The sequence below is a fragment of the Leuresthes tenuis genome, unplaced genomic scaffold (assembly GCF_036924035.1).
Source record: "Leuresthes tenuis unplaced genomic scaffold, fLeuTen1.0.hap1 SCAF_8, whole genome shotgun sequence".
Taxonomy (NCBI): Eukaryota; Metazoa; Chordata; class Actinopteri; order Atheriniformes; family Atherinopsidae; genus Leuresthes; species Leuresthes tenuis.
The window spans coordinates 14,788,126-14,812,270 of NW_027325362.1; the positions used below are offsets into that span (position 1 = coordinate 14,788,126).

Consider the following 24,145-nt stretch of genomic DNA (forward strand, 5'->3'; position numbering starts at 1 on the left):
TATGCTAACATTAAGATCGGTTGCTCACACGGTTAACAATTCACCGACGTTTGCAAGTTTGCTTTGGCAGTGGAGGCTTCTGGTGCTGCGCTGGTATGTGCCATTTGATGCTGCTTCTATAAAAAATCTGGAACTCAGAACTGAATACTTCTGATTAGAAAACAAACTAGTACTGGTAGAGCATTATTAGCTTAACTCTTGAATTCAAGTGGACTTTAAAACTCCAGAAGAAAAAAGCAAAAGATGTTTGTCTTCCTTCTTCTAAGGTACAACAACTGCAGCTCGGTGGGAGGTTTGCATACTGAGATGAAGATAGAGGCTGAAGCTTGTACTGTGACCATAAAAATACCCTGTACATCAGATGAGCTCACTGAATGACACATTTTCAGACCAACGTAGCCCCAAAGAAAATAACAGGGATGTATTATGTAAGAGTTTTTGCAAAGGTTGTTACTTCAGACACCTAAATAATATACCCCCATAAGCCATTAGAAACACCAACATGACAAATGAATTGATCCTATGCCAGGTACGAACAGATCTTCTGTGCAATTCCATAATTAAAAACACACCAATGATCTAAACAGATTTGCTCAGTGACATGTGCCTTCACACAGTATATTCAAATTAGTCGCAATCACATATATATGGCTTAAAGCTAACTCTGCAGCTCACATTGGCTTCCAGTATAAACACAATTTACTCCTTTCTCACAAATGAAACCAGTGACTACAGCATCACCAAATTCTTTTTTTTTTACGTGGGTGGAGAGGTTGGGACAAGATAAACAGAGTGGCGCGTAAGTGATTGTGCTCTTTTAAAAAATATGGAACATCTCCACTCTCTGCTTTTTAAGTTTTCAGTAAAAATTTAAATGAGTTTTCAGCTCATTTAAATGAGCTTAAAAACTTTTTTTTTGTCCATTTTGACCTGCAATGGCAGCTTTATTGCATACTGATCCAATCATTTGATTCTAGTGTGTACAAAATTATACCAGGCCCACATCAAACCTACTGGTGGATTTGTTTTTGGTGCTTTTCTCTTACCTTTTGTCTTCATGCTCTTGACACCAGCTCATTGGTTTTTTTGGGTGTTTCGCATCAAGTACACTCTCTGGCTACAATACACATGAAAAACAAAATCATCTCTGTGTGCTTACTCACACATACCCTCGTGTTTACCTTTTTTTCTGTGCTACTGTATTATTCATACAGAGCACATTGTAACCCATCGTAGACAGATGGTCTGCCTTATGTTACTCTACCTGACTGTCTCTTTGGACCCAGCACACTCATGCACACACACCATACCCACAAAAAGGCATTAATACACGCACAGAACCTTCAGCTTGGTTCTCCTCAGCATCCCAATAAACCCATAATAAGAATGAGAGCGATTTGAGAATCAGCATAGCAGCATGGTGCAGAGACAGATGGGACCTCAGCGTGTCTCTAATGAATTTGTTCTGTGGAGACAGTGGATCTGTTCCTGTATGTGCAGTGGTTGTGCTGGAGCTCCACTTATTGACTTGGCCTCAATTCAGGTCCTGCTAAGATAAAGTGCCAGGTGATGACATGGTGGCTCCGCAAGTGATACAGCTACTTCTGATTCCTGTGGCTCCCAGCAAGCATGCTCCCTTGTTTGTTTCTTATTAATCCAGCGGGGGCCAGGAGCCGAGAGGTGACAGCAGCAGTGACGAAGGGGTATAGCTGTAAATAATTGATGGAAAAAGACAGCAAAGATCCATAGAGGAGAAGAGGAAGGAGATATTTTTTTGTGAAAAGTTTGCGCTTTGAGTTTCTGTATATCCCCGTTCAACAGTGAAGAAAGCGAGAAAGCAGTGACAGCTACAGCAGTCCTGTCTGCAGTTGGGTAGAGATGATGAGTAGCATAGAGAAAGAAAGACTGTGGAAAGCATTATGTTCCCCAGAAGACCGTGTCCCCCCAAAGTAAGCCACCTGGGCTGCAGAGAAAGAGGAGGAGGAGAATGTGGTAAAATGTTAGTTAACATGGCTAAAAGACAACTCGTTCACACGGGGGAGTCAGTCATGCAAGACAGTGGGTGCAGAGAGGGGACACAGTCAGAGGAATGCTAGCACCTTTAAGCCTTTACTCAAAACCACTGTAATTAAGGCAGCTTAACACATCTCATTCTCTGGCAGTGCTTCCTTTGTTCTCCTGATCTTGGTAATCCAGCTAAGTCTGTCTGGACTACTCACCCACACAGGCTGACCCATCGTCATTGGGCTCAAAGCCCTGGTTGCATCTCTTCTTGGTGCGGCACTTATAGCTGCCATAGGTGTTGGTGCACACAGGGCGGTCAGAGGGGCACACAGAGGGGAACTGGGTACACTCATCTTTATCTGAAGGTGGGGGAGGTGAGGAAGGCAAAGACACTTGAGGAGTTTTAAACAAGGAGACAGTGTTCAAGAGGTGAGGGAAATATTTTAGCTTACCTGTGCAACGGCCATTTTCATTTAGCGCAAACCCGTGACCACACTGTAAGACACAGTCAGTATGAAGCAACAATCTTTACCATCTCATAAAACAATCCCAGTGAAAATTAGTCTAATCACGTTAGATGAACTGAGTCTGTGTAAAGTTATCTGTTTTACATCGCAGTGTTGCAACCTGGACCATATTACAATGGATCGTGGATCCATAAGTAAACTTGATTTTCCACAAGTTGAGAGCACACTGACCACTGTCTTCTGCAGTTAAGTCACTGACTACTCAAAGTATTTCAGATCCTGCTGCTGCCTTTCGCACAACAGAGAACTGGTTTGGTTCTTGTTCTTGCACCTGTTCTGTTGAGGAGCGACAGACGCAGGACCACACACCAACACTGTGTTGTTATTGCTAGAGCTAAGCTAATTCTACAGAATACAATTATCTTTTTGACAGTCAAAGATAAATTTGCCGACTGTTTCCGTACCTCTATTTCAACAGTGGGAGTGACTTCATCCTCATCTCTTGGATAATGAATCTCCAACACAGAGTTGATCTCTGAAGGGTCCAAAGGTCGGGCTATTGAGTGGCCATCTGGCCAGTACACTTCAACATTTGTGGCCACATCTTTACCTGTTCAGGTGGGGACCATTGAGGATAGAATGACACACAAATGAATGATTAATGTGGGTTCATACATAACAATGCATACAGTTGGTAGTCATGAATCTTCCACCTTAATCTTTTTTACTGACTCACATTCTGTGCAGACACAGTGGCACTCTCTTCCCTCCATTAACTGCTTTAATCGGGCACAGAGAAAGCTCGTCTCCTGAGGCCCTCTGTGGCCCATAATTAAAGTGGCATTTCTAATGTAAACAGATCTTCAGTTACCCTGCCAGACAGGTGTGCTGCCCGGGAGCCAAAGATGATTTCACCTGTTCTGCACTCACATGACCCTCTCATTTAGTGGTGGCGAGTCTGTCTCAAATATCCACCACTGTTCTAAAGTCTGGACATCTTTTGTGAAGCTACAACAGTGTAGGAAGTTTACTGTGAGTGTGTATGATGTGTGATTGGATGGTCTCCAAGTGAGCAGGGCCAGCACGCAGCAGTGGGTGGGCTACCAGGCTTGGACAATCACCAGCTGATTGTCCCCGGGGAGGTGAACGGAGACAGGGAGCTTGTTGCTCACAATTCAGGCTGGCTTCCAGCTGCAGCACCTGTCCCCCTCTGCTGGCTTTGTCTACACAGTTCCCTACCCCAGACAGTTTTTGCTCCTGTGGGTGCCTAATCAGGCTAAAGGAATTAAAACGATGATTTCCATATGCTCTCCGTTTCTTTCTCACTGTTCCTCTCTGCAGTGCTTAAAGTATTCTTCCTAATTCTGTCTGTTTTATTACCTCTCAACTCTTCAGTAAACACAACTCAAAAACTTAATTTTCATTAAAGCAAAGCTTCCTTTAATTTAATCTATGGGTTAATTTAACTGAGCACATAATACTTCCAAAAACAGCACACCCATTATTCACAAATATAATTCAACACTTGTTAGTGGAAACACTGTAGAGGATCAGGTGTGGTTAGCTGAGAAGTTTGATCTCCGCATATTTGTATGGCTCTTTGCATGTGGTCTTACCGAGGCCAAAGTGGGCGACAGGCTCCATCTCACACAGGTACCCTGAGCCACCGTCGATAATCCGTGTGTGTGGGCCGCTCTTCTTTGTGTACACCACCACTTTAGCTCCTCTGGCAAAAGCCCCAAACTTGGTCCGAGGAATCACTCGCAACCACGAGTTAGTAAGGCCCTAACACAGAGGTAGAATGAAGAAAAGAGAGGGTTGGCTAAAGAGGACTCAACCCACTGAGTGTCAAGTGTTATTTGGAACATACACACTCACCTGGTTGACTTTGTACACAGAGAGTGGCTGAGCTGCACTTTCACCATGAGACACCAGCAGTTCCAGACGCCCGTCACCATCAAAATCTGTCACAGCGGCTCCTAAAGATCCATCACATGATGTGGCTAAACACTCAAGGACACACCCTTCACAACATTCACTATCCTTGTGTTAGGAAATGTGAATATAATTCAATTGTTATGGCACCAACAATGTGGAACTAAAGCTTAAGAGGAAACTCAGATCCCACGTAGAGCTCTGATGCCATCTAATGGTTTGATGCAGGAACAGCAGATATGAGATACACTTCGTGTTTATTGATGAGGTCATAGCAGGTGTTGGTGGTGTAATGTACCACTTAAGTACACCACCACCCACTACGACCTCATCAATAAACATAAAGCAGTATTCCTTCTGTTTTGACAGTCATGTCAAAGCTTCATGAAAGTGTTATTCATGGCAAAGCTGCGTTGGATTCCATAATATTTCATGGGTGAATCGAAGAAAGTGCTCGGTGAGTGCATGCTGTTAATTGTTAATGTTTTGCCATACTTACCAGTTCCTCGCCCTTCAGGCTCTGCAGCCTCCCCAATATTCAACTCTTCTATCTGGGGGTCCCCATGTTCTCTCCTGCTCACCCTATTGCAACAACAGCACAAAAATAATTCAGACAACAGCAACTACAATAACAACAGTTTACCATATACTTAAGCTGATTTACTCAAGTATTGTGCTTACGTGTAGTTTTGAGGGACTTTATGTAAACTTTTAGCTGTTTTTTAGCATATTTTTTAACTATATTACTTTGGTAACTACTGTACTAGTTTTATGAGGAATCACAATTTGATGTATAAAAGATGTAAACAGTCTTGAAATTCAAATATTTTCTTCTACCAATAGGGTCCATTGTGTCTATATTATAACTTTTACTTTCAATTCTTCTTTTAGTTTGTTCATCAAACATGCCTATGTTCAATTCTATATACAACAAAGAAAACTCATGCAGCTTATAAATCCAAAACTAAGAAAAAACAACAAGCGACTTAAAATATTTAACAAACGTTGAGAAACAAACCATTGCTGATTTTTCTTTTTTAAACTATCGATTTCCTTTTAATTCTAAACATTTTCTTTATTCAGTATCAAGCACTGAAGAAGCATTTTCAAGCTTTTTCCATCACCATACGAGTATTACCTCAGAGGATGCAATATTCAATCATTTTTACATTTGGTAAATTTACTATATGTACATAATACATATTCAAAAGTAGAATTTCACTTAAATCAGATGGTAGTGTGTTTTGGGCTACAGTAAAATGTTTATTTTGGCCAAAAATAACTTTTAATATCTATCTTTTGTGGCAAATTAACTTAACTCAAAATATGAGTGCAGGGGAGGTGGCATTAAAGTCTGTAACCATAACTGAACAAATGTGAACAAAAGGCAAATTACTCTTGAAGGATAATGAAAAGGGCACCCAGATGACCTGATGAATGGAATATCCACAAAGACTAACATCTGCCCTTGATACAATATTAATTTAAGCTAAATTACTTACAACTTTAATGTATTAGATTAAAATTATATACATTTTTTTGAGTTTCTGATATCATCTGCATGTTACAGCTGGGCTTTAAAAGACAAAATCATGAGAAGGAGGCAAGTTATAACAAAGTAGAGGTTTAAAACTAAAGTTAAGTTAAACTGTGACTTAACTTTAAACTGACATCTGCAGAAAAATACTGGAATAAATCATCTACATTACCTGCTATCATGTACTTTATGTATATCTTCACGTCCAGCTTTCCATAAGATGAAAATAATGAATCTTACTGCACTTAATGTGCTGTTACTGGCTGTTAAAGCCCAAAGCCCAGCTAAATATTGATTAGTTGTAATGAATTAATTCGCTTGGGCACAACTGTTGAAGCCTGTTTTTTATCTTGCTTGTTTTTTTTTACTTTTTCTTTCAGTGTCAGAGAGAGGAATAATTAGATGATTCGTCTCCATAGTAGATAATAGCAGGCTGTGAAGCAGTGACCCCTGTCAGAGCAGACAAATGGTGTGCCAGAATATTCTGATCCAGGAAATCTGCGGCGCGTAAACTGATTATTGAAACTCAACATTAACGCAAATATAAATCCTGTTGGCACAAATATGCGGAATCAGATTTTCATTCAGACAGGATGGGATCGCTCCACTATAAATAAACTGATATGTATCACAGGTTACATTTTGGAAGCTGAGTTCATTAATATTATCTAGAGAGGAAAGTTAACCACGAGCCAAAAAAGAGACCTAAAACTGTCTTAATGAAAGATTCATTCATGTGTGGAGCAGGAGGAGGAGGCGGGATGCCAGACTAGATAAGTATCCTTGGCTGGGAGTTTTAAATTCTCATCAGCTTCCGAGCTCACTTTTAGAATATTAAATCAAGACTCAAGAGTAGTCCATTAACCTCATCATCAAACCGCTGTTAAAACTTACAGCCATCTGCATATGTACATGTAAGTGTGTGTGTGTATCATATTTTTTTCTGTCAGTACCTAAAGAGCCTGTTGGCGGATGGGCCTCTGTAGGCGATGTTATTGAAGAAGACTTCCAGCTCGTTGTCATTGTCAAAGTCTGCAGCGATGACGGTTCGGACCGGAGATGGCATGGAAAACTTCTGGGAGGCTATGTCCTTAGAAATAGCAAATGACACATACATACATAAGTAAAACACAAATACACTCATACTTAGATTATTGGGGAAATTTAGAAGTTATAGCCTGATTCTGATCTCACCTCGACCTGTATTAATCCACAATGCTTATAATAGATTTGTACATCTGCAGGGCAAATACGTAACAACTTAACTGCGTGTTTTTCCATTAAATACATATATTTGTTTGTGTTTTGTTCATTCGGGTTCACTGAATGCAGCTCTGAAATGCATTTAAGTGTTATTGTCTTTCTTTAGGTTTCCGACAGTCTATTATCAAAGCCACAGTCGCATGACCGCCATAAGTATCCTTTTAGTTATTATCTAGGCTTATGAAAGCACATGAGAATTCTTCAAAATGCAGTTTCGTAGAACCTGATGTTATCAACTGGCTTGAGAGGGTGCTACATAACCTGAGGGTCACAAGTTTAGTCTCTACAGCAAACATGTCCATCAACAATCAGTGTCCAGTCCTTGAGTTCGATAACCCTGGCCAATAGATTAATCCAAAGCCCAAAGATAAGAACAAAGAGCCTTTTTACATCCTCTGGCATGAGAAAAGTAGACACAAACTTGCCCCTCCCCCAAAATAAAAAGTAGTCTAAAGAGCAGAGGAGTTTTTTTGCATGAGAAAGTAACAGATATCTCCCCGCTTCAGTGACACAGTGATAAGTCAGGAAAGAGTTATAGAGCAGCTCTTCACTTCCCCCAGTATTTACTCCCTGTTTTAATTATAAGGCTCATAAAGCTGCAGGGGTGGGGAGCCGCCCACAGTGACCTTCTCAATCTCAGGTGAAGGAGAGGGGATGGCCATCTGAAGCCATGAGGGAGGAAGACAGGGATTGCTCTACATTTACTATATTACCCCTAAGTGCATCCACTGACAGAAAAAAGACTTTCAACAAAATTGGACTGAGCCTGGAAACTAATATTTGCATTTAGTCTCATTTTTTATTCATGCAAAGCATCTAACTATGGATCAACTTCAGTCCATTTCATAACTATACAAGGAAATTTGTATTTCTTATATCAACCAAATTACATACCAAGAAACTAATTATGAAAATCCTACATATTTTTGCACCTAAAATTGAGTGTTCCTACTATTTCGAATTTAAAATCCACAATGAAAAAATCGTTGTGCTCGTGTGTGTGTTAAACCTACTTCAAAGAGAACCTCCCCAGTAGATTTTAATTAAAGCATAAACAGGTCTAATCGGCACTTTCCACTATCAAGGCAAGCTGCTGGTTCAGCCCAATTTAATTGGCGGTTTACTGAACTGATACAACAGCTTCATTATGTGTGCCAAAGGTCAACATGGCTATTGGAAGTGTCAGCTTGTGCAGGTGAAACGGGTCTTAAATATGTTCTGGGCTTGTGATTTAACAAATTTGGTTTAAAAAAAAAAAAAAAAAGAAATTGGCCTGCTAATTCAATTTGTCTTCAGCGAGTGTGTGTAGTGGTAGCAAGCGCGCGTGTGTGTATGTGTGTGTCACTCTGATGGAACTGTCTCCGGGCTAAGCGTCACACATTAACCCTTTACTTGACCCCTATAAAGATGCCTCCTGTGACGTTTATGTCTTCGGTAAAGGATGTGGGTTTAGGAGGTGACAGGTAGATCACAGAGCATGAAGCCTCCGCAGATTTACACACAGCACGGGCCATCTCGCTCTCTGCGGCTCGTAAAGGTAAAACACAAACAGATGCACATTTCTGGCTGTCGCACAGGGGTGGACCGTAGAATTATTGATTGAGTAAATCACCACCCATGCGTCTTTAAATACCACTTAAACCCAAAGTGGGGCCAGCGGTGAGTGGTGCTAACTCATTAGCCAACTGTTAGGAGTGATAACACTGTGATTCACATAGGTAATAGATGAGATTTGTTGTTTTTGTGCTGCTTGCTCATTAGACATTGATTTTTGGAAGAATAGAGACCAACATTCTCTCTCTGAAACGTCCACATCAGCAGCCATAATGGATTATTTGATGGGGTAAATCATTAAACACTTAGATTGCATATGATCAATGAATGCTGGTAACTCTGGATATTCTGCCTGTGAGCAGTTTTCATTGCAACTATTTTTCACAGACGAGTAAACTAATAAAATGCATGTGTTATTTTCAGTGAAACGTGTAACTTTCAACATTGAAGTCAGATCTGAGTATCTTGCATTTGTCTGCCTCATCTGGCTGAATGTTAAAAAAGTCATTATTGTACAATATTGCCCTGAAAAGGAATCCATTCTTGTATGTATACAGTAAAATTATGTGTATTTCTTCACTGACGAGCGCCACAGTTTTAAATTCGATAAAAACGTACTTCTTTTTTTACTGTCATGCCTGTTTAGCTGTGGTGCAAACCACCTGGGACCTATCCCAGCTGTCATTGTACAACTTGGACAGGTCGCCAGTTCATCACAGGGTCACATAGAGACAAACGAGACCAACACCCATTCACACTCACTCCTAGGGACAATTTAGAGACACCAATGAATCTAACATGCATGTGTTTTGGATGGGGGGAGGAAGCCGGAGTACCCAGAGAAAACCCACGCATACACGGGCAGAACATGCAAACTCCACACAGAAAGGACGCAGCCGCGAGCACAAATAATCTATTCATATGCAAGTGCTAATTTGGAGAATATCTGCAAGGAAGTGGAAATCAGGTTTGCATCAAAGACAAAGACCTTTTCAGTTTCAAAACTACATTTAAAATCCACATTTCCTTTTTATTTTATTTACATTTTCCTTTCTGTAGCTTAGCCGCTGTCCGCCTACTGATAACTGAACTAACTGAAAACTGACCCTACTTGTAAATATATATATAAAGTTGTTGTTTTTTTCAAATCCGATCTTTGTTTTGAGATTAAAATTGTTTTCAAATATTTTTATGTCATTGTCATTGTGTTTTGACTGTCTGTGCAACCTCTGAGGCATCAAACCATGTTTTTTTAAGCAAATTGAGCCAATACTGACAGAGGGGGAAAAGGGGGTTTGGATTTGCATGTATGTTGTGTTGATAAAACACAGCAACTAACCTTGAATTTCTGTTTGCGGTTATTCAACTGGATGTACAGGCGGTGGGGTCCATTCCAGTTCCCATAGACAATGTCTGTCTTTCCGTCACGGTTAAAGTCTGCCAGAGCCAACCCTCTTCCATGCTGCATGGGGTCCTCAACACCTAAAATCATAGGCTGATTTGCTCTGTTATACAAAAAAAAGCCTTTCTTGTGTATTGTCTCCACACCAGATTCATATGTCAAGAGTGAACTACAACGTTCTGCTCTATTAAACTGCACTACCAACTGCTTACCAGCCTGCTGTGCCACATCAGTAAAGGTTCCATCTCCATTGTTCCTGAACAGGAAGTTGGATCCATACTCATTGTCGCAAAAGACATCTGACAGAGTTTGACTGACAATGGGCCCCACCACAACGCCTCTGCCCCCTGTACAGTGAAACAAGGCGAGGCAGTAAGAGAAAATTAGGCAGATAAACAGAGGGAGAGTCGAGAAAAAAAGAAAGTGCGATAAGTGAAACGATGTAGGGAGCAGAGGAAGAGAAATCAGCTCCATAACAGAGGTGAATGGCAAGAGATCATTACTGTCTTTCCGAGCCATTTGCTCTGAGCATGGCGAGTCTTTCTGCTGACACAAACACTGACTCTGACGCACTACATACACACAAACACAGGTAAATACACCTTCTGTGTAAGCACAAGCACAAACAAATGCACAAGCATAGCAATGTAACACATGCTGTGAATGTTTTGCATTAACCAAAACCTAACAGTAAATTTCTCCTTTTGAAAAGATCTCTGTGGCTGCTCAGTACACTCTCAATATCACCCCAGGATTTTCCAACGACTTTCTATAAAGTGAAGTATCTCACTAAAGTGTTTCATCTCAGACCAGCGGAGTTTAATTATGTAGTTGAAAGAGCTTTGATTGCCTTTCGTCTATGTGGAGTCAGTGCTGTGAGCCAGGACTTGGTCCTGATTTACTGGGCTGCTCCATCAGGCCAGACAAATATCACTCGCCCCCTACAGCCATAAACCACTAATGTCTCTCCAGAGATATGTAACCATCAGATATACAACTTCACTGGCTGTCCCTCTGCCCCGATTAACGGCAGTTTGATGACAAAGCCATCTACCGTACATCATTCACAGTAATTCTGAGCCAGCTCCCTCGGTGGATCAGATGATGTCCTTCATGTAAAAAGACCAAAGATGATGAAGATTCATTCTGCTGCTCTCGAACATAAAGCCATCTCCCATTTTCCTAACTTACTGGAACATCTCCATCAAGGACTTTTTAGTGGTTAAATTGTCACAGATTTTTTCTTTCTTTCAAAAGTCAGTTTGGATAGCAATATATATATATATATATATATATAGTATTGTCCGATGAAAGACTATTTTTCAGCAACTTGAAACAACATAAAGCATTCAGAAAAATCAGAAGGTTTAGGGTTAGTACATAAAAAAATAAGTCAATAAAGTCAATAAACAGTGTAAAACCTTTAAATACTGCAGCAAATCAAAATCAGAATCAGATAAAGCCTGTGATGAGAGACAATTTATTCATACTTGTAAATGTATTCATTCAGATGTTAGTCAAAAAGATGGATCTTTTTTCATCTGACATCTTGGTCTTCATTAATTAGCTAACAATATAAGAAAATGGGACACGCGGAGCGACAGTATGGCACAAAAACACATAATCTTGACAGGATTCCAATGATGTGGCAATATAGTGTGCATTTTACCCCTTTGATAACTAAAGCTGCTGATCTCTAGCCACTACTCTTACTGGATTTCTAATAAATAATAATGTAAAATAGAGCCATCAACTTGCTTTCTCGATTAAAAATGTTCAACTCCCACAGGATGTACAGCCTTTCTTGTCGTTTTTGTCAAAATTGATGAGATTTTCTCAGGTGTAGCCAGCTTCATATGAAAGTGTTGTGGAAAACTATGTAAAGCTGTGATAGATGCCATCTTTGAGCAGTTGATGTGATCTGATGTATGTCAGTAACGCCCTTTCCAGGGAGGTGCCCTGTGACTTTGAGATTAACAGCTGACAAAGCCAAAGGAGCCCGTCAAGTCCTCTTTTTTTCTTCTTACTTTATCATTTCTTCTTACCTGGAACTTTTCCAGCTTCCTCATACTCCTTGACAAGCCTCCTCTGCATACTAAAGTCCTATATTTCAAACTCTATGGGGACAACAGGTACATGCACCTCTGCAGATGTCAGTATAAATCTCACTGGGTGTGCGGTCGTGCTATGGCACCTTGATCTACTTCACACAGCCACCATAAGTTCTTTACACCCACCGATTAACTTGTTGACTCCGGCCTCCTCCGCCACATTGGAGAGGGCAACGACACCCTGTGAGAGGTCACTCGCTGCCTCGTCCATTTCAATGAGAGCATGAGGACCCACATTTCCACTGGCGTAGCTAGCGACGTAGATAGCATAACGGCCTGTACCCTGAACAAAAACAAATGTAGTTTCCATTTAATCGTATGCTCTATAATCATATAAACTGTACACCATTATAAAAAGAAAAAACAGAAAATGCAAGCACAATGTTCCTGATGTAGAAACCTTAAAGCATTTTTTGTTTTTTCTTTCCCCTTTTTTTTTATATCCTTCACATGTTTTTGTGCTCATAAAACATAAAAAAGCTTTTTTTCAGACAAAATTTACCCCTCCCTGTGACTTCTTTTTTCATTCTTTCAAATCTACTTTTTGGATAAATAAAGTATTTTTTATGAGAGGCCCAATCACGGGAACTGCTCTCTTTCAGGGACACTTTTGGCAAGTTAAAGTGCTCTTGCGTTGGAGTTTCAGATCAGCCCGGAAAAATTGCTGGGCTTAGCTCAAAATAACAAAGCAGGTGTTTTCTAGTAACTAGCTGTGCCTTTGTGCCCTTCAATATCCCCCTGAAGATTCAGTCTACAGACTCTACCGCCGAATGCCTGTGTCATATTCCTGCAGTAGAGAACTAAGCTTTACTTCTGGAATACACTGGTTTTCTTCTTCTTTTCTGTTCATCGTCTTCTTTGTCTTCTTTTTTATCATTATTCTTTGATTGCTATTGATGCAACCATTCTCTTCATTTATATCGACAGAAAGAAAACAATAAAAAAGGTGCTAAATACATAAATCTACAGAGTAGTTTGCATAAACTGCATTAAATGTATCGACCTAGACACAATGTCATTCGCTCGTTTGTGGACTCAAGCTTTGAAATCTCAATCTCTTGGTGAACGATGAACAGGTTATGGATATTGAGGAGAAACACAGTAAACTTCCCACGTCCATAGAGCAATCGCAGTGTGGCCATGCACATATTCTACTCTTAATGGAACTATAATTCATAGAATAAATATCCTGCTCTTTGAAACACGTATAAATGGCGATTGAGGAGCTAAAGTAATCAGGACAATGTTTAGAAAAACAAGAGAAATGTAGGGTTTGCCCACAGACTTTTACACAAACACACTTGTTTTGCGACCACAGGAGTCTCCCCCTGCTGGTCATGATGCAAAATGCAGGGTTAAAACGTGTGAAACGTGTGGGACAAACCATATTTCTACACTGATCTTTATCTCTCCATTTCGCCATTTTGGAGCTGCAGAAACCAGCCGTGAACGCAACATTGACGTATCATACCTACAATTTGATTTGTAATCATTCCATAATCACACCATAATCATTCCTTCGCAGCTTTCTCTTTGTTTAGTTTTTGGTCTTTAAAGCTGCACCATGACTGTTGTCGTGATCTAGTATCTGCCGTCATTGTCAAGCATTTGGCAACGAGCAGTTAGTGGGAAGACATTTTTGTGAGATTTTCTTCCAAAACAGAGATCAAATTAAACAGAAATAAGGTCCATTGCACAGCTAATCAATAAGCTGGAAATTGCAGCAAAGCTACTTTAAGAGAAGAAGAGCAGTAGATAAGTGGTTGTTTTCATGATGTCTCCTTGTTATTATTATTGACTCCAAATTTAGATAAAAAAAATAAATGGCATATAATTTGCTAAAACGTTAAACACAATAGTATTTATGAGACCAAAACAGGAATGAAATTGGTCATTTGTAAAAAAAAAAAAAAAAAATTCTTGAAAAATGTTTCCTCATTCTTCATGTTTGTCAATATAATGCACCTTTTCCTGATCAAACGTCTTCCTCCCCCCTTTATCTCCGCTTATACTGTTTCTTACCCTTTTACCCCTTTCTCTCAGCCTGTCTCCCTCGCTCTGCCTCCCTTTGGAGATTAATTTCACACTCCATTATCAGCCAGAGTCCCTGCAGACACAAACTCACAGACGGAACCACACTAATAGACTACACACTTGATTCCAATGAGCTTTCCCACCAGGCCAAATATTTTCCCATCAATACAAACACATGCACATATACAAAACCACACAAAACCATTTCCCAGCTGCATTGAGCTCACAATATTTTTTTTACAAAACAAGGAAGGTAACAAGTCCAGTTGATGTAAATGTCGCATGAATGAAGAGTGGGGTTTCACACACACACACACACACACACACTAAGAAAATGAACTACAATAAGAGACCTGAAGGCCACTGGCTGTTACTTAACAAACTTAAAAGTCAACGATTTTTCAATAAGTCTTCACCCAAGGCTAATTTCTGGCAGTGGAACTGGCAGCGTGAATAGTGCTAGACGCATTCCTGCAAAGTGCATGTTTGTGCAAAAAGCTGCATGTACCTCACGTCAATCTTTAAAGCCATCACAGAGGAGCCTGAAAAAGCTACCATCGCTAATGTCATCATTTTGTTGTCAGAAAATGTATATAAACCTCTTTTTGTCATGCTTTATTGGAACATATTTCAGTTTCAAAAATCCATTTATTCCCTTCTGCCAGCTCCTTCAAAGTGAACCGATCCATTAATTCAATGTGAGACCCTTCAATACGTCACCCTCGTCGGTTTGTACAAGAATAATAATTGGATGTCACTTTCAAGGAGACTGGCAGAGAATGAAAAATGCACCTCTTTTGTCTAAAGATAACACTTTATTTATGATTAAAAGAGATTAAACACATTGGCGACACAGCTGACGATACATATTGCTTTGGCAATGGCCAATGTAACCTTCTGCTGTTGTTCCAGATATGTTCCAATAGGAGCAGTCGATCTCCTTGAACTAGCATGCATGAGCGCACAGGGTGGCTTTGGCGTCTTCTAAAAGAATTACACCAATAAAAGCAGATATCTTTCCAATCTGTTTGGCACGTGCACGTCCTATCAGTGCTCAGTGAGATGGGACTGTGGTTAAAAATTCTATTGTAATCCCTGCTGTCCTCTTCCCACTATTACCGTCTTTATCCTGTCCCCTGATTAGACGTGCCAATTGTGTGTGTGTGTGAGATAAGAGACAAAGAAAGAGTGTCTCAGTCAGAAGGAAGGGAAAAAAGGGGGAAAGGATAGAAAACAAAGAGACTAAGAGAAAGAAGGAAGATGCTCCAGGCAGAAGAAGTAGTGTGCAGTCATCACTCCCCTCCCTCGTACGATGTTCTGTAAAACAAACGAGCCTTTGCTTCTGTAATTACACTGGTGCGATGGACAGAGGAGAGAAAATGCCACACCATTTCCCCAAATGAACTGTCATAGCACATGCTGAGAGGGGTGGCGTAGGCAGGGCATGAGTTATCACTGGTAAACAAACAGAAGCACCCGTGCATGTACGCAGAAGACTCCAGTGGGATTTGATGTGTGCGGTACAGCTCTACATACTGTACTCCATTCTGCATGTGTGCGTGTACCTTTCTGTCCACGCAGGCCACTGAGCGCCCAGCCATCGGGTTGGCTACATCTCGGTGCTCATTAATATCATCGTTCAGCAGATCCTCAAAGCGTCCATTGCGAAACTTGAACAGCTTGTCAGAATATGTTGCCCGACCTTGATGAAGGGAGATACAGTTCATGAGCGGCAGAGGCTGTGTGAAGTAAAGAGGCATTATACCACATAAGATCCACTGGAAACAAAAAAGCAGGCTGCTGTGGCTGAAATGTGAAGCAGGAGTTTTAATAAGAAATGACAGAGGTGGCAGCGTGTGCTCCGGAGCTCTCTGTATGATTAATAGCGGTGTAAATCTTATCTGTTATCTGATGAAGACTCACATGAGATAAGAAGCTGCTTACATTTTCTCCAGCTTTTTTGTTTTTTTTCTCTATGAGAAAAGCTTGTGTGTGAGTGTGTATAAACTGTATGCATTTGCATCCGCTTGTACTGTACCAGAGAAGGCGTTATTGGTGTTAAGCACATAAATCTCCTCCCGTCCGTCCCCATCTATGTCACATGCTGTCACACCGATGGCGTTGCCTTGACGGTCTCTCAGGGCATAGTATGGGGAGCTATGGTCGTCAACAGCGATGTTGACAAGCCTTTTCTTCTGCTTGTCATACTTTAGCACCAGGTTTGGGCCGTTGTAGCTGTCAAGAGGGAGAAATAGCAAAATGTTACATATATTCAGCAGTTCATGAGGTGTAACTGATCACGCTGCCTAAACATTCCACAAAGCTGCTTTAATCTTTAAATTAATTAAATTAAAGCCCCTCCGTAATTACCTAAAATCTTATATATTCCACCAGTTTATACACACAGCTCTCAAAGAGCTTTGGCAGGGTTGATTCAGAGCTTCAGAGCTTCTCTGATTTTTTCATTTTGTTTTTTTTACTCATGTGCAGGCGAGCAACTGAATGCATTAAAAACCTACATACTGAGCACATTAGCCTACTGCCAAAATGCATGCTTTGTCAATTTCATTCATTTATTCTTTTATTTATTTGCTATATTCCAAACGTTCCACTTTGGAATTTATTATTGTGATACATCACAGAATTATTGAGCAATGTATGTCTAACATTTAAAAACTGTGTTTTTACAGTGTGAGTATATTGCCCCCAGTTCTGCCCATGATGACACTTCAGCATATTTCTTTTTCCATGTCACTGCAGAGATCAGCAAGTCTCTCCTGAGGAGGAATTATTATGCTATTGTGCTTTCTGCTCCACTGACAGATGTAGACATATAAAGTGTTTCAAATCTACACATAAAGGGCTCAAACTAAAACCTCTTCAAACTACATACGAAACACTACATGTTCATAATATTGCATCTCAACCTCGTCCTAAATTACAATCAGGAATATCGCCTTTTCATGTCACAGACCGTTTCAGGCAGATGCTGATATGTCGTTTTAACGGTTTTAGCAGTCCACTGAGGTGATCTGGCAACATCAATACGAATACCTAAAAATCTGCAACTAGCAAAGCTCTGTCTGTGACTCACTCCTCATCTCTGCGTCAGGGTGGCAGCTGGCAGTTACAGTGACCCCATGCAGAGAAAACGCCAGTTCAAAAGAATTTTAAATCTTCGAACTTTTCACTTTTGTCACAGGAGTTTGACAGTAAATAAGTGCAGTTCTGCATCTACAGCAGCTGCATGGCTTCTGTTGCAGATGGACATCGACCAGTGTCAGCTGAATAACAGGAAGCGGGCATTTTTATTTTAATGTAAACAAAATATGCAAAAATTAATCTTTCATTTTACTGAGCAGATTTTCTTTGGTTATGTAACAACCATTAAGTCTATGTTATAACCATTAGTTTTAGGTAGTTTCTGTCATGTCGGCTTATCAAAATCTTAAGTGACGTTGCGGTGGAGTAGTTTAATCTCTTGGTTTATCATTAAGATAAAGAATTTAAACATGGTGATTCTCTGGTTGTAACAAAGTTGTAGTTAACTCTTCATTTTCTCCATCAGCTGTGTGTGAGCGTAGTTGAATCAATTTCGGCTTATCTGGTCAGGAAAAAAGCACTAAGTGTCAGATTCTGATTAGAATGTTATATCCTGGAATATAAAGCAGTGGAGGAGGTAAAAACAAAAAATTAATAATAAGTAAAACTGAAATGTTTCATGCAGAAAATAATTTTTGGGGGCATTTAAACTTGCTTAAATTGATGATTCAAGTTTTTACATTTCACTTAATTTAACCTGGAACTATAATGAATTATACATAAACATTTATTTAAATGTCAAACATCGTTTAATTGCTATAGATGTTTGTAAAAACTAAAGATGAAAAACTTAGGAAGTCAAGTTAATCATACTATGAGTACTGAAGGTCAGCAACACTAGTGCAATATAAACTATATAGAAGCAATTCATGCGAAGGTTCCTGTAATGGCAGATGAAATTACATTCTCTATGAGGCTTTGGGATGAGTTCCTGCCAGGGATACCTGCTGAATAGGATGTTTTGGCTTAATGACATTTAGTAAGCACGCTCATTTTGGCTCATCTATATTCTGTTAAGCATTAAGACACTCATTGCTGCTTCATTGGATAGAAGCAGGCTTGCAAAACTGTTCCCCTCAATGGTGTTCTTTTCAATCACATCCATTTTCCTCAGTTGAGTGAGCGTCAGGGCACCTTGCTGTCTCTCAGCTTTTTACCTTTGTCGCCAACGTTTAACTTGGGGAAATGGAAATAACATTTGAAGTCACTCTTAAGAGTTAAACAATGCTCAAATTGCTCAGTGCATTAAAAAATAAATCGGTTATGACACCGTGCTAACATCAAGGTTACATTAACTTTGAGCGACAATAGGTGTTTTACGCTCTTCTCACCCAGCTACAAATATCTCCAGGTCACCGTCCCCGTCCACATCGGTAACAGCCACGCCATAGTTGAGCTGAGTGGGGTTGTTTTCGTAGTTCGGAGGAAGGATGGTCTTGGTTATAGCTGAGAACATGGGCTCTGATCGCTGAGCCGAGGAGCAGACGGCCAGGAACAAAAGCAGCCACAACATTCTCACCTGATGAACAAAACACACTGTTTGCAACATGAAACTAAGACAGAATGATGTTGAGTTTCTTTTATGAATCTCTGGCATCTGCTAAATTTTGTATCATTAGTTTCTCACTCACTTGAATAGCATTTTAAGAAAAGACAATGGCTGTAATTGCTTACTCTAAAAAGCAGAAAAGCACACAATGAACTACACTATGTCCTGGGAATGATGATCAAATATAAAATGTAACTGCAACACACAGGCCGTTGTTGCTAATTCTACAAATCCTCTGCAGGGAAAATACCATTGGGAGAGTTTTCTGCTTTCTTCAGACAAAAATATGACCGTACACCACTGCTATCAGCAGCATTCTGCAGCACTAGATCTGAACAACCCATCTCATATAGACAGGATGAGGAATTATAGAACAGAAAATCCATACATGGAGCAGGGCATTATGGTGAGCAAAGTGGAAACCAATATGACCTGATATAACAGGCCCCAGGTGCTCTCTCCTCTTAGACAGTGACCAACTATATATTTTTTTCACACAGTGGGACAAAGGGCTTTGTGATAAGTAAAAGCCTATTTGGTGAACTAAAAGAACATAAAATAATTGATGCAATTTGACTTGTGAAGGGCAGGCAGGCAGAAGTGGAGTTTCTGATGCTCAGCTTGAAAAAGTAAGTGTTTTGTAAGTGAAATGTGGCTGAGAAAGAAGAGCAAAGGGTCACCTTCTTAAGGCTAAAATAAAATTTTACACACACTCATACACGCACACACACTGAATGTAGTTTACAAGCTGACAACTTGATTTTCTCTGCCTGTGGATTTATGAACACTGACTTAGTCATTCCATCTGTGATGCCTATGAGACGCTCTGCCATCTCTGCTTCCACACTCCTGCAGATTGGCTCTTTCAGCTCCCGGTGTCCAGGTGATATATGGCTCTTTAACTTCTCCTCCAACAATTCAATTTAAGATAAAAAACCTACGAGCTGTTTAGGTTCTCAAATGCACGTCTGCAGTGAGAAGAAGCACCTTGGCTGACACCTGCAGAAATACGGCTGGGGCAGACGCTAGCTTTCCAGGCGGGCAGCGCAGCGATAACGCTCAATGGAGAGCTGGTAGCAATAAAGACTGCAGCTGTTTGCAAGAAGGGTTAATTAACAACAGTTTCTCCCCATTAGAGCAGGACGTGATGACAAATGAGCCAGCCAGGTTGAAACAACAGAAAGCACTTAAAGATTTGCGTAAATACTCCATAAATCAGAAAGGGAGAGGAAGAAAAGAAAAGAAAAACCTGAGAATGAAAAACTCTGAAAATGATCTGCAAAACAGACAATTGCTGGAGAATTTAGCACAAGTACATATATGGACTTCAGTGTCCATACATGTGAGGATCAAAATATGAAACAGCTCAAGCTGAGGGACTTTTTGGTGGGATAAAGCCATGAGGTAATATATCATCCAGTCAAGGACATGCGGTCACTTCACCCAACATTCAATGCAGTATAAAGACCAAAGCATCCCACTCAACTAAAGTTGTACTGTTCACAAAACATTTTATGCTCTCTCAATGTAACATCTGCAAGATCGACAATAATGATGAGAAGCATTGTAAACCAGTCAAAGACCATGAAATGGCCCTGGGAGAAAAAAAAATGTTGTGTGAAGCAGAGAAATGCTTTCAATTTGGTTATTTATGGGGGCAGTAAGAGGCCATTACCACAGCGTGCAACATCAGCATGTGCTTTCTGGAGCGTTCTTGCCCAGCTCTGATCCTGATAACACTGCGACAAAGAGCCAGCAACATCTTCACTTTCAAACATACACTTCCAGAAGCTCTTCCCTCTTCCCTCTGAGAAGGACACCCTCACTGCAGACCACACACACACAGGCACACACACAAAGTGCTCAAGCAGTCCCAGTGAATTCCTCCTAGATTTCAGAACCAAAAACCTGGCATTAAGGTTAAACGTTACTTTGTTGATTGATTATAATTGGGAACAAGGATAATTAAGGACAACATTTCAGCAATAACTCATTGCTTCACCAATCATTTATAGCAGGAATTTAAAACATCAGTTTTTCCACTAGCAAAATTTTCTAAAGTTTTTATTGATATTATTTCCTTTCTATCTATCTATCTATCTATCTATCTATCTATCTATCTATCTATCTATCTATCTATCTATCTATCTATCTATCTATCTATCTATCTATCTATCTATCTATCTATCTATCTATCTATCTATCTATCTATCTATCTATCTGATTAACTACAGTATCCATAGCTCCAAATTAAAGATCGAAAAAGGAAAATATGAGCAGGAAAAAAGTGCAGCCACGATAAAAATCATTTAACAACAGATTTAACAGCTGCAATAATTACTCCGAATCCTGCCTTCATTACTCTCTGCTCATCAGCAATTTTAATGGTAATCCACTTTATGAGAAGCAGCACTTCATCCGTGGCAGTTGCTGTTACTGCAAGTGATGATTAAACACTTTTACTCTAAGAAAGGAAGCTTCTCGAGCATCTTAATCGGGATTCATTTTTTTGCGCTGAGACAACTGGAAAGAAAAGGCTGAAAAAGTTGCCTTCAAATCGCCTCCAACTTTCTTTCAGTTCTTTCTGCAGCAGATTCCGGCGGAGCGCTACGTTTCTCCTGAGCAGGAGAAGAAGACACTCAGCAGCAGCCAAACTCAGGTACTCACAGACGCAGAGACGCTCGGAAACTCCTACAAATCCTGCAGCGACTGACAGCAAGAGGAAAGCGGGAGATACAGTCGGCTAATTGTGTCGTTGGTACCGCCGTTATCTCAAGGTTTTTTTTCCCCCCACTTATTCCCTTTCCACAACTTCCAAAAGGTTTGCTTTATGAAATCATTGGGAATGAGATTCGCGCCAATCACAGGACAGCTTGGTGAATATCTAAACACAAAGCCAATCACAGAGCTGGGAGGCAGTGGGTGGGCGTGTCCACAGGTGTTCATCATCGTGTGAGTGGGGAGCAGCTGGGATGAAGATGCTGAGCTCACACCCGGTCCCATGGATGCTCTGACTCCGGCTGCATCTGCGCATGGATGAAAAAGCTCTCAACATCCCAGGATATGTAGCCGCCTTTTCTCTACTTTGTAATATAGCCACTAACTTAAGCATCACGCAACCTATCAAACCTACTTTCTGTTTTATCAAGAGAATAGAATAAGTTCAATGAATCTGAGCATCACTGTATTACTCCAGGCCAAAGTCATTCACGTGAAAAGATCTGCAAACTGGCACAAAAATATTTGGTAACCTTTATATCATCAGTAACAGCTGAGAAGCTTCTCCAGCTTCTGTGCATTATGCTCCAAAAAATTTCCAGCCCCAGAACAGTGTGTTTTGTCAGCAAAGCATGAGAATATGATCTAAACATAAAAAATGTATATACTGATTCTTATTAGTATGGGAAGACATTTAGATCTGTCTACCTAAATGTATGTTCTTTTTGCTTTCTTTCTAAATGGGAAGAAAGAAAAACAATTAAAGTAACTAAATGCACGGAGACGAATGAAACAGTGAGTGCTCAAATGGCCTCTTTTATGTAATTTAAATAGAAAGCTGTTTCTGCCATATGATTAATGAAAGGAATAGCCCATTAGCACCATTTGCATATTTCATTTTAGAAATACCAACAGCAACTATCCTCAAAGAAAGATAACTAATTCGCTCTCAGTGTGATGGCCAAAAGTGTGCTCTCTCAAAGCAGTCATAAGCGTGAGAGTGTGTGAGAGTTTGCAGGTTTACAGCTGCCAGATGTATAATTCTTATGTCATGCTCCACTGAGTCCAGCCTCCCAGAGACCCCCAATGAAATGAGTTGTGAGTGTGTCTCTGTGTGTGTGTGTGTGTGGGTCGGGGGGTGCGTACAGCCTGGTGAAATGAGATGTTCACATCCCAAGGACGTCTCCCACCATAATTTAAACTCACTGGTGCTGGAAGACTTCAAACTAAAAGTGCTGAAGTCATAAAGCGGTGCACTTCTGTCTTTACTGTTATTATCCGTGATCTGTTGGTGTAAACTTGCAGGCTGGTGGCTGCCACTCCAACAATGCAAATATGAAGACTGAGACGTTAAGCTTTCCCATGTTGTGGTCTGTGCGTATTGGCCCCAGGTGATGAAACGAAGTCAAAGACCCGAAGGCATCACTTTGCTTCTGCGACTTCTCGTAGCAGTTAATCTGCTCTGTGTGATTTACATGATGCCAAGATCTCAAAATGTGAGGGGGTAGAAAAAAAGAAAATCTTTCAGGCTCAATGCGCATGATATCTTTAGCTGTTTGCTCCCTGATCTACAGTCTCTCACACTGGAGACCTGTGTTTTTATTTACGGGAGGACAAACAGACATCTATCGGCACTCGGCTGATGCAGTGTTTAGTGTGACTTTGAGCTGCAAAGTAAATTGTCTTTCCTTCCCTGGGGCACACCGGGACAAACCTCAGACGCAACGTTGTGCTTGGTGACTGTTTCCTCCAACTTGCCTCACATCCTTACACACAATGATCTTAAAGTAGAGTTTTTTTTAAGTGAGGATGTTCGAAAGCTCGAGGGAAGAATAGGGAAGGGAGGGGCTTTTACTACGGCATGAAGAAATGTCCCCTTTCCTCTCCTTTCCTCTTTAAGGGCTGTTGAAAGATGTATAGTGCAACAGCATCATGATGAATTCCCTCTGCAGAGGATAGGAGAACACTTCTCTCATATCATTAAGCTTTAGTAATGGTCCCAATGTCATGTCCCTCCTGGCAGGGTTTGCCAAGCATTTACTCCTCTGGTTAACAGGCCTGCTGGCTGTACCTGCAGAGTCCAACTGCTGCAGCTGCTGGGCCTCATCAGCATTAACGCTTAGTTTCAAATTTGCTTTCCAGAAAAAAATTCAGTTAAGGGTTAACATTCCGAGTATATTCTTATTAAATCAGTATCATAATAATGTTCAAATTATTCTTTATTCTTCACAATAAGGAGCTCAAGTGGTTGGTTGTAAAACAACATTTGCTTGATCTTTTCTAGATAATCATTTAAAAGGATCGTCAAGCATTACACAGAACACAGAATCCTACACATCCCATCATGCAACTAACTACCACACATCATCTGACCTGCCTTAACTGATTAATGCATGAGTTTTGAATTCTACGTCTCCAGTTTTTACTAAAATGGGTTTCCAGTTAAATGTGACATATCAATGCATGACG

The 24,145-nt window shown here is 40.4% G+C and overlaps 1 protein-coding gene across 1 annotated transcript; it reads right to left on the reverse strand.

Annotated features, from left to right (window-relative positions):
- Positions 1–2,211: 2,211 nt before the first annotated feature.
- crtac1b (cartilage acidic protein 1b) lies at positions 2,212–21,777 on the reverse strand. Its single transcript, XM_072391383.1, has 14 exons — positions 21,626–21,777; positions 18,741–18,928; positions 16,346–16,542; positions 15,873–16,009; positions 12,400–12,556; positions 10,375–10,509; positions 10,100–10,242; positions 6,897–7,033; positions 4,906–4,988; positions 4,350–4,450; positions 4,088–4,256; positions 2,936–3,081; positions 2,457–2,499; positions 2,212–2,363 (listed from the first exon to the last, which is right to left on the reverse strand). The coding sequence occupies exons 2-14, from the start codon at positions 18,920–18,922 to the stop codon at positions 2,212–2,214; spliced, it is 1,782 nt and encodes a 593-aa protein (XP_072247484.1). The 5' UTR covers positions 18,923–18,928; positions 21,626–21,777.
- Between the last annotated feature and the right edge of the window lie 2,368 nt (positions 21,778–24,145).